General features: G+C 43.1%; 1 protein-coding gene and 1 pseudogene across 1 annotated transcript; one reads left to right on the plus strand and one right to left on the minus strand.

The window, feature by feature from the left end:
• The first annotated feature begins 949 nt into the window (after window positions 1-949).
• LOC115692862 (F-box/LRR-repeat protein 17-like) lies at window positions 950-3,821 on the plus strand (annotated as a pseudogene).
• A 4,870-nt stretch (window positions 3,822-8,691) lies between these two features.
• On the minus strand, window positions 8,692-10,824 carry LOC115692851 (receptor-like protein EIX2). Its single transcript, XM_030619814.2, has one exon. It carries the CDS (start codon window positions 10,674-10,676, stop codon window positions 9,015-9,017), a length of 1,662 nt encoding a protein of 553 aa, XP_030475674.2. The 5' UTR covers window positions 10,677-10,824; the 3' UTR covers window positions 8,692-9,014.
• Window positions 10,825-11,203: the final 379 nt, after the last annotated feature.

Genomic DNA, 11,203 nt, shown 5'->3' on the forward strand with positions numbered 1-11,203 from the left:
ATTTGTCACATTTACATCTCTATTTCCTTGAACATAGATGGTACTTGCTGTTTATATCTATGTCACCAAATGGAACTGCTTGATCTTTCAACATATTGTTAGAATTTGTGGAGTTATTTCGGATGCTTGAAAGTCATGCAAAGAAAATACCTTTTGTAAGATGTCCTGTAATTAAATCATAGGTGCTGCCAGAATAAACATGTACACACAAGGATGCGGTTAGAAATTACATGATGGATTCTTTTAGGTCTAAAGTTACCTGAGAAATTTAGCCAAAGTCAAGTATTGAGATACGCAGCAAAAAAAAAACTCGAGATAAATCCATTACATATGTGACAGGCGATAGAAAATCCCATTTAGTGTTTTTACAGAAGACTTGGTTATTAGGGGTTGATACCAAACTTGCACATTGCTATAGCAATCTTTCCTTCACCCGCTAGTTAATTTCTCAGCTGTCTCAGAGAAATAGACGGTTTTAATTATTTTTTGGTTATATGCTTGTTAATTTCTCAGCTAGAGAATATAATTTTTTTTCAAAAGAAATTCTTTGTTTTTTTTGTTTTTTCACGACAAATTAGCGACGAATTTTGCGACGAATACAGTTCGTGGCAAATTAGCGACAAATTTTGCCACGAATTTTTTTTAATAAAAAACTAGAATATTTTATTTTGTTTTTTCGGGGTAAATTAACGACGAAAACACTTCGTGGCAAATTAGCAACGAATTTTATTATAAAAAAAATAGAATATTTTTTTTGTTTTTTCGGGGCAAATTAGCGATGAATTTTGTGATGAATACATTTTGTGGTAAATTAGCCCCGAATTTTGCAACGACAAACGCACGTTTTTTTCCTTATTTTTCGAAAATTTTCAGCAACCCGCGCGCGAGCTCGCTTCCCCCCTCGCGCCATCGTCTCCCCTTCGCTCGCTCTTTTTATTCCCCAACCACAGCGTTCCCTCTCTCTCTCTCTAACTTCTCTCCCTCTTTCTCTCTCTCTAGCCTCCTCCGCCGCTCCTCCGCCATGCACCGCCGCCTCCACCAGCCCCACCTCCCCCCCTCCGACTCCCCCGCCGCCCCCTCCTCCTTCTCCTCCGATGACGCCGCCGCCAAGCGCGGCAAGAAGCGCGGCAGCTACAACTGCGGCCGCTGCGGCCTCCCCAAGAAGGGCCGCTCCTGCCACGCCGGCTCCTCCCCCTCCTCCGCCGCCGACTCCTCCTCCTCCTCCGCCTCCGCCGCCGTCGCGGCCTCCTCCATGCCCGTCAACGCCGCCGCCGCTGCCGCCTCCTCCGCGTCCGCCGTCACCCTCGCGTCGTCCTCGCTCTCCTCCGCCGCCGCCGCCCCTCCGCCGCGCGCTCTCCTTCGACGACCTCGACGTCCGCGCCGACGAGGAGGAGGAGGACTTCGACGAGGTGGAGCCGGATCTCGACGAGCGGGGATCGGGATTTCGTGGATGGGGATGCGGACGCCGGCGGGTTGCCCGCCAGGTGCTTGTGGGAGGTCCTGAGGAGGTTGCCGCCGGCGGAGCTGCTCGCGGTGGCGCAGGTGTACAAGGGGTGACGGGAGACCTCGAGGAGGGTGTGGTGGGCCGCCGAGGATCTGAAGCTCAGGGTTCCCTCGAGAGCTCAGCTCTGTTTCGTCGGATCGGTGTTGAACAAGTGCCCTGAGCTCGTTAGGCTATCTCTGTGGATGGAAAGGTTAGTAATCAGTCGTGGATTGATCTAGGATGTTTCTTTGCGAGGTGGATCAGATCGGTTGATGTTGATGCACTGATGAGACAGGGTTCATCTGGGCGTTATCAATTAGGACCGAAGTTGATGCACGAGCTAATAACCGCAAGTGAACTGTTTGATCAATTGAATTGAAGCTTAAAATTAACAAAAAGAAATGTATGCTGTGAGTAGTGAAAATGCTGCTTGATCAGCATTTATGGACAAACTTTCATGAATCAGGGAGTTTCAGTATTCGCACATTAACCCTTTAAGGAAGGCCTCGAACTTGTGAATCAGTTGTGAGGATCCTGATTGGATCTCACAATTTTCGAGATCATGTGCTTGAGCTTCGTCAAATTTTTCTGGATTTATGACACTGATTCGGTTCTTGTTCTGTTGGTTGGCTTTCGCAGTGATGTAGATGCGACGATGCTGGCTTGCATTGCGTTCTCATGCCCTAATCTGGAGTCTGTGGAGATCTCAACATCCTCTAATGCTGTCAACCGGATTACAGGTTAAACTTTCTGTTCCCCTTTTGCGGGTTAGGTCTTTCATATGAGATTTGTTTGGATCTTGGTTATATATGTATTGAGGCATTTCTGGGGTGGAGAACCCTAAGATCCCTGCATTACTGCTCAATTAATGGTTGCACATGGATATCACTTTCAAGCTGGCACATGTAATTTGCAAGCAACATTTGTTTGAAATGGAAAGACTTTAGCGGAGTCTACTCTAATTGTAAAGGTTTTGATCACCTGTCTGTGATTTACAAATTTGTTTGCGTCTCCATGATCTAGGAATGCCACTAGAAAATGTGATGGCTCTTCCAATTGTGGTGTGTGCATCATTATTTCGTCCTTGACTAGCAGTGGGAACTAGGAGAGGAAAGCTGTCAGTTTTTTATGCTGCTTTTTGAACCAACTATTTAAGAGATCAACGTGTTGAGATCTTACTCTTGGTTGCTCATGCTTGTAACATCTTAGTTTCGCAAGTAAATATCCATTTTACAGCTTAAATAACATCTTGTTTGTTTCCACCAAGGAGGTTACATAGTCTGTTTAATGGTTTTTAGTAATATCTAAGCAGTTTGATCTCCATTTTCTTATTCGTGCATGCAGAAATCTTGGAAATGTATTCTTCATTTACCATATTAACTTGTGCAAACTTCTGCAGAGATGAATTGGGTCGTTTTGTTGCTGACAAACGATGCCTAACGTGTCTTAAAATGGAAGGTTGCTCTAACCTTGGGGGTTTGGTTCTCAGCTCATCGAGTCTTTCTACACTCTGGCTTTCTGATCTAAACTCCCTCTCAAAGATGGTAATTGCATCCCTTTGCTTTTTTATGTTCTAGGATCTCTCCTCTGTATCTTGCATGTTTATTCCTGTCTTTGATAGATGTAACAAGTGATGCTGACTCATTCTCACATCCCTGCAGGTATTTAACTGCCCCAACTTAAGAGAAATCTCCTTGGAATTCTCTCGCAATGGAAATGATTGTACAGATTTGATTGCCACAGTTGATGGTCTGGGAAGGAGTTGTCCAATTTTACAAAATATTCACATTGCGTCGGTTCGGCTTTCTCATGCGGTTGTACTAGCTCTTACAGCTTCAAATTTAAGGTGTGTTCTGTAACTTGGTCATGCATGTTTGATCTAAACTCCCTCTCAAAGATTTATTTATATATTAAATAAATTGTTTGATCTCAAAGATTCAATGGTTTGAGGAAAGCATTAACATTTGTATCGCATCTACTTGTAGGTCAACAATGATTCTTTTCCCGTGGAAAACCATTTGCCCTTTAAACGTCTGGCTGATGGTTCCAAGAGAGTTCGGGTTCCCCATTTTAATGGAAAATGAATTGACAACAGCAAGTCTGATTATTGATTAGATAACAAGCAAATAGATGGACAACAGCATTAATGTAACGAGAGTATCTTGAAACATTGTATTTGCATTCTATTACTGGTTATGAAATAGAATAGGGAATCATATCATAACATCGCCTCACATGTTGACCATCTTTACTCTTCTCTTTTTTCCAAGCAGCAATTTGATGTTGATAAGAAGCAGAGAAGGAGGCCGCCGTGTAATGTGCTTGCAGAATGATTATATGTGACATTCTGAATTTCGACCCATTTTTGGGATTTACAAAACGTGTATTTCGTCAGTGCGCTTATAACAAAATCTCGCCCGGAACTGATCACTCCTGGGTTATTTCTTTTTAAATTAGAGATTTCGCTAGAATCGCACTCGATCGAATTTGGCCGTTATTTAGAGCCCAAACTTTGATGTCGAATTTCTGGGAGTTTCGGGACGAATTTAATTGGACGGTGTCGATATTATTGTGGCCAGTGTCAATATTACCCGGGATAAGTGAAAAGTGAAATTTGGACCGGGTGTGGATTTGGACTAGTAGACCTCCCTCGTAGTGTGTTTTAGTTATTATCTTTTGGCCTTTTTCCTAATTTATAATTAGGGTTTTTCGTGGGCCATTGGATCGTTTTCGGATTTGAACGAGGATCGTCGGATCGCGCTCAAGCGTGTTTGACTTTCTCTTTCTTCTCTCTCTCTCCTCCCCCACGTCGCCGTTGCCCCACGCCGCTGACTTCCTCCTCTTTCCCCGCTGCCCTCCCCCACGTTGTTTCTGCCTATGCTGCTGCTGACTTCTTCCACCGACTCCACCAGCCATCATCACTCCCCCATGCTTCAGCTGACTCCCCACGTTGCTGCTCACCCTCACGTTGCTGCTGCCTCTGCTTTGCTGCCGCTGCCATGCCTCTGTTCTGCTGACTTCTGCTCTTGTTGATCATGTTGGTTGACTGCTTCTGCTCCTACGTTGCTTGCTGCTGCAGCTTCTGCTTCGCGCTGCTTCTTCACTTCTGTTGCTGCTGTTTTCTTCTTCATTTTGCTTCGTTGCTTCTTGCTTTTCTTCTTGCTGCTGCTCACCCAGACCGACCAGCTCCCTTGCTCAGCCACCCTCAGCCGCCGTGAGCGCCGCCACCCGCCGCCACTCATCTCAGCCACACACCACCACCGAGCTCACTCTCTCCCTTCCCTTCCATTCGTCCATCCCGTCACCACCACCACTCAGCATCACCAGCACCTTCGTCCATCTCCACCAGCCAACCACCTCAGCTGTCCGGCTACCGCTCGCCGCTGTCCAGGTCGCCGGAAATCGCCGAGCTACCCGTCCAACCGCCGGAGCAACTGCTGCTTGCTTGGCTTGGCTTTGTTAGGCTCCCTAGCTTGAAAATCTTGCTTAGGCCTTGAGTAAGTGGCTTCCTAACCCTTGACTAGGCTAAGGGGTGACTAATGGACATGTTAGGGATGGTTTAAGGGCTGTGGATAGTTGGTTTAGTGGCTGGTTGTGCTTGGTTTGCTTGGTGGTGCTTGTTGGTTAATTTCCGATAAGGTTGCTACTGCGTCGCTGGATTTTGCTATTTTTACTGTGACTTGTGTGGGCCGAATTTGAGGAAGTGTTCTTCATGAAAGTTGTTCATAACATCTTGAAGTTTGACATATATTAAATCTGGAATTTTTGGATATCATTTAGTTCCATTCGTAAGTCCATTTTTGGACCGGATTCAGTCTGCCGGATTTACTGTTCATCCGACCATCTGGTCTCTCCGATTTTCTACAAATTTTTTCAGACCTCTTTTCAACAAACTTCCTTCACAAAAATTGTTAAGAACATTTGTTTCTATGACATATAAAAATTTGAAAGCTTTCCAAAATGATTTGGGTACTGGATGAGATGCATTTTGATGGTCAGGCGGCCTGACCGGACGGGTTGAATTTTGTCTGACTTCAAGTGACAAAAAGAGGTGTTTAAGGTAGGAACTGGGTTTCGAGTTCTGCACGGAAAATGTTCATCAAGATGTTTTATACGACATATCCAAATTTCATAATTTTTGGAGCTGATTTACTATTTATTTTAAAGGAAATTCGGTGACTATGTTACTGCCCAGTTTGGCCCCGATTCTGTGCATACTCGATTTTTCTCTCTCTCGGGAACTGATCGGTGTTACCATGATATTTTGGTGGATTTAGTTGACATTGGGCTAATTTACAAAGATAAGAATTGATAATGATTGTTGAGGTGTGTGCATGGTCACGACACGTTCCGTCTAGGCGGGAGTTCTAGACGATGCCCGGCGGGAGTTCGGATGCCGTCTAGGCGGGGGTTCTAGACGTTGCCGATCGCGGTAGAGGCCGGATCGATGCTCCTTTGTGGAATGCCGTCTGGGCGGGGGTTCCGGACGTTGCCGTCGCCGAAGTAGCGGGACGATGCCTGGTTACGCCAGAAGACCGGCGGGAGTTCGGTGGCCCGAGGGGTCGTTAATAATATGGACTTAATGAGTGCGATTTGCATTGGGGAATGCTTTGCCTGAGTTAATTGATGAGCACGTCTGGATTATTAACCATGTTATGCTTGATCATGCCATGAATTGCTTTGCGTGTGCTTGATGGGCAATTGGCCATGTTATGGCGATATTCTAACGTGCAGGGCTTGTGTATGCGCCAAGGCGAGGTAAGGACGCCTGTGATTGTTTATGGCACGTCGATTGTTTGAATCGCATGTTTAGAATTGTTCGGAAGTACGCTTTGGCCTAAGCGAGGCTTAGGTAGTTGCTTATTGAGAAGTGTTCTCATGGTTGTATAACCAAACCATTTCAGACCAGCGACCGTGATTGATCCGGAGACGTTGCCAGGATACTACGGGGATTGAGGATAGGTCGAGTTACCCCGTCTTTTGAGTGCACCTTTTGCAGAGGAGTTAAGCTTACCAACCACCCGATCCTTGTTGTTGTGCGTGGTTCATAGATAGTGGCCTCGTAGAAGGCTTGCAAATGTATGTGTTGTAATCGACGTTATGTTTATAAAAGTGTCTTGTTGATGTGTATTCTTTGTCTCTCTACTATCCCGTTGTTTATATGTTGTACGGAGAGTTCGAGGTTGCTTCCGCATGCGTTACTCGTTAGTGTTTCGATTGGGTCGGCGACAAGTCCTGGGATGTCGCGTACATTACGACCACGAAGGGATGATCGCGCGCTCGTAGGGTTCGAGGCGTGACATTATACATGTGGATAGTTTTGACAATTGACATGGTGATATCTTCACTTGTTTGATGTCATATTACTGCTGAGGCAAGGCCCTCTAGACTGACTTCTTGCGGGTTCCCAACATTATTGCCGGTTGCTGATGCCTTGTAGAATTCCTTTAGGCATTGTGTGGCCCCCTGGTCACTATACTAGAAAATACTCTGGAGCTGAGCTTCAGTAGCATAACTTCATCATTCTAAAATAAAGTTATCAACCTATGTAATTTCTGTGCAAACTGTCTTCGTATCGGAGTTTCATGGAAAGACTGTAATTTACTGAGAATTTATATTAAAGCATGAACTATTGCTGCTAATATTCATGTACTTGATATCAAAGGTTAGAAGGAACTCCGCAAGGCTGAGTTTGTGGTAGATATACCAGGTTTCAACCGTGGATTAGGTACAATTTGCATTGTGCTGATTGTGATTACGACGCACATGGTTATCTTGACTAGTAGGAGGCCAACCTGTAATAAATTTTTGCCGTACATTCGCAACTATTTTTATAGTTCGTTGCTAATTTGCGACGAATTAATAAAAATTTTGTTGCTAAATTCATTCCGGAACAATGTTCGTGGCAAAAGTAAATATTTTTCGTAGCAAATTAGCGACGAATTTTGCCACGAATCAATTTGTCGCAAATTACTAACAAAAAAAAAAGAATTTCGTGGCAAATTAGAGACGAATTTTGCGACGAAAAATTAGCGACGACGAATAATTAGCGATGAATTTTGTGACAAAAAATTAGTGACGAATTTTGCGACGAATTTTTTGTCGTTGCAATTTAGCAACGAAAATTGAAAAATTCGTCGCAAAATTTTGCGACGGTCTATTAGCAACAAATTTTTTTCCGTGGCTAATTTCGTCGCAAATTCATTTAGCGACGAATTTTGCCAAAATTTTCGTGGCAAAATTCGTCGCTAAAATCAACTTTTTTTGTCGCAAATTTGCGACGAATTATTTGCGACGGATAAAGTTCGTGGCTAATTTGTGACGAATTTTGCGATGAATTTTTTTCCGTCGCAATTTAGCGACGGAAATTGAAATTTGCCATCACTAATTTCGTCGCAAAAGTCGTCGCTAATCCCTTGTTTTTTTGTAGTGGTAGTTTAGTAAACTACTAACTATGATGAATTTGACAATATTTCAATAAATTAGTAATTCATTAACTTCTTTAAAATGTTACAAGTTGGTTAGTACATATCCAATCCTCTATAGAATTTACCAACAACCCAATAAATTAGCTAGTTAACAATTATTTTTGAAATATTACAAGTACGGTTAATAAGCTAGGGCACTATAACGAATTTACTAGTATCCGAATAAATTTGTTTGTTTTTTTCAAAATTTACAAGTGTGCTTGGTAAACCACCAAGAATAAATTCCTAAACTCTGGTAATTTAGTAATGTACTAAGATGTTGGTAAGTCCATTGTAGGGTGAGTAGTCTATTAACCACACTGTAAATTTGGATGTCGATAAATTCATTATAATGATGATAATTTACTAGCCATACTTCTAAAATCTATAAGAAAGTAATTTTAAATTTATTTAGACGTTGGTCCATGATAATTATTATTATTTACTAATAGATCACATGACAAGCAAGTCACTGATCATACTTTTTTACAATTGTATTTGAAGCTACCATCAACTTAAAAAATCTATCAACCACCGGAAATTTTTCACGACTGGACCCTCGATTCCTCTTAAATAATGAGATGTACTCACCTTGTGGAGAATTGTTTCTAAACTTTACACGAATCCTTTATTGTGATTTAGATCACATGCAAATTTTGTTCCGATGTCTCGAAATTGAGAAAGGAACATAATCTTAGGAAAGGAATCCGTTGAACATTGGATGGCCCTATGCCATTAGCAGCAAAAGCGTAAACAGGACGAAAGTGGAATTTGCTAACATAGTTTCACATCATTGACAAGCATAGCATCATGATTATAATAACACAAAGTACTGCTAAATTGCTGAGCAACACTAAATTACCAAATGACATGATTTCCACTCCCCATGCCGTTCCGTTGACGGCTTGCTCCGACAAGCTTGAAACTAAAGAACACAAAAAAATTGGCTACTACTCATAAGGAGGAACAAGCCAACTACTAAGACGACTTTGCTTGAACAAGAAAGCAAGAACTTCACGAGATCAATAAAACATTGGACTGAATCAATGTGGAGAACAGGCCTGTTACCCTCTTCTCATTCTCCTCCTCAACTCGGCTACCTTCACTGCGACAATCACGTACACCATGTCTGCTTTATGATCCACATAGCCGAAGTAGGCGCGTCTCCAATTCTTCTTGTACACCAAACCGCCAACGACTCCCCAAAACCCGGTTGCAAACCCAAACATTATGACGAGGTAGAACATCACCTTTTCAATCTTACCTTCTTCATCGGCATCTTCTTCCGGCGCTTGAGGGGCCTCCGCACCGGGGCATTTCTTTTGTAGAGGATCACCACAAAGTAGAGGATTGTCGGCATAAATGGAAGGATCATCAAGGGTCTGGATTTGATTTCCACTTGGAATTGGCCCCGTGAAGTTGTTGTGAGACAAGTTTAGTTTGCTCAGTGATGTGAATGCAGAAAAGCTCTGTGGGATTGTTCCTGAAAGGTTATTGTTCGAAAGATCAAGTGACTCGAGCAATTTCATGTCTCCAATCATAGTCGGGATGCCTCCAGAAAGAAAGTTGTGCGATAAGTTCAAGCCCCGCAATCCAGAAAGCAAGGTAAGCTCTCCAGGGATCGGTCCAATCAATTTGTTGCTCGAGAGATCCAAATTGACCATAAGCTGTAGATCAAGTGTTGTATAGTCAAGGTCCACCCCTTTCACGACCTGCTCCACATGCTCTTGATTCCAATCCGTTGGAGCAGACCCGTTCTGCACATGCACGGGTGCAGGAACATAAGCCGGGGAGAGTGAGTTGCCTCCATCTATGCTTTTGTTCAGTTTCATCCCTTTCATATAGCCGAGACAATTTGGAATCATTCCTGTCATATTGTTCACTGCCAGATCCAATATTTGCAGCACGGAGAGTAGGCATAATTGTGAAGGAATACTACCATTGAACATGTTTCCTCGCAGTCTAAGAATCTGTAGTAATGGAAAACTTGGTCCGATCCAATGTGCAACACTTCCAGAGATTTTGTTCTCTCCAAGATCCAATAGCCGCAAGGTTCTGCAATAGTTTAGAGTAACGGGAATTTCTCCATGGAGACTGTTGTTGTTCAAGTGTAATGACCTCAGCCCGCTTAGATTTCCCAAAGAACTCGGCATGACTCCGGACAACATGTTGGATGATAAATCAAGGAGTCTCCAAGGGCTCTCCTTCCAACATGCAGGAATTTCGCCAACTAATTCATTCCGTCCAAGGTGCAAGTCGTACAGATATTCCATCTCGCATATTGAGGTGGGTATTGCACCACTTAAGCGATTATCATTCAGATTCAAGGAATATAAATAAGGCATCGCTAGACCAATATTTCGTGGAATAGGTCCTGATATTAAGTTGTGAGAGAGATCTAGATAAATCAGGCTAGAAGGAAATTTCGGCAGAGATCCACTTATTTGGTTGTGTGAGAGATCAAAAGAACCCAAGTTAGAAGGAAATTTCGGCAGAGATCCATTTATTTGGTTGTGAGAGAGATCTAAATTATCCAGGTTTGAAGGAAATTTCGGCGGAGATCCATTTATTTGGTTGTAAGAGAGATTCAGGTGAAAGAACAACATGAGACCTAACCAATCTGGGAGAGATCCTGAAATGGAGGCATTGGACAAATCTATGAATCCTGCGTCGACTTGCGTTCTCATCCATCGCGGAAATTCCGTTCCGAACTCACAAGACGCCATCGCAATGGACCGGAGATTGAAGGTTGGTATCCAGTCAGAATCCACCTCGATAGCTAAATGGTTGTTGCTAATATCTAAGACCGATAGCTTCGAGAGGTTGGAGAAATGGATTTCGGAAACTGTTCCTCTCAAGGAATTTACTGAAAGATCTAACCGGTCAAGATTTTGAAGTTGACCGAGACTGTGTGGAATAGTGCCATTAAGAAGATTGTTACTGAGATCTAAAATTGTTAAGACTTGCAATCTTCCTAATGCCTCCGGAATATTCCCTGTTAATTGATTATTAGAAAGAATAAGTACTCTCAAGCGTAACCAACCATACGATGCCTCTGGAATAGTCCCTGTTAATTGATTATTAGAAAGAATAAGTACTCTCAAGCGTAACCAACCATACGATGACGGGATGGTTCCATGTAATTGATTATCTGATAGGTCCAGCATTGTCAGGTTTTTCAAGTGCACCAGCCAATCTGGCAAAGGCCCTCGAAGAAAATTATTTCTTATCTGCAGTCGCTCGAGGTTTTTCC

Source organism: Syzygium oleosum, unplaced genomic scaffold, assembly GCF_021117445.2.
Source record: "Syzygium oleosum isolate NSW1041296 unplaced genomic scaffold, Sole_v2.1 Sole_v2.36, whole genome shotgun sequence".
NCBI classification, from domain to species: Eukaryota; Viridiplantae; Streptophyta; class Magnoliopsida; order Myrtales; family Myrtaceae; genus Syzygium; species Syzygium oleosum.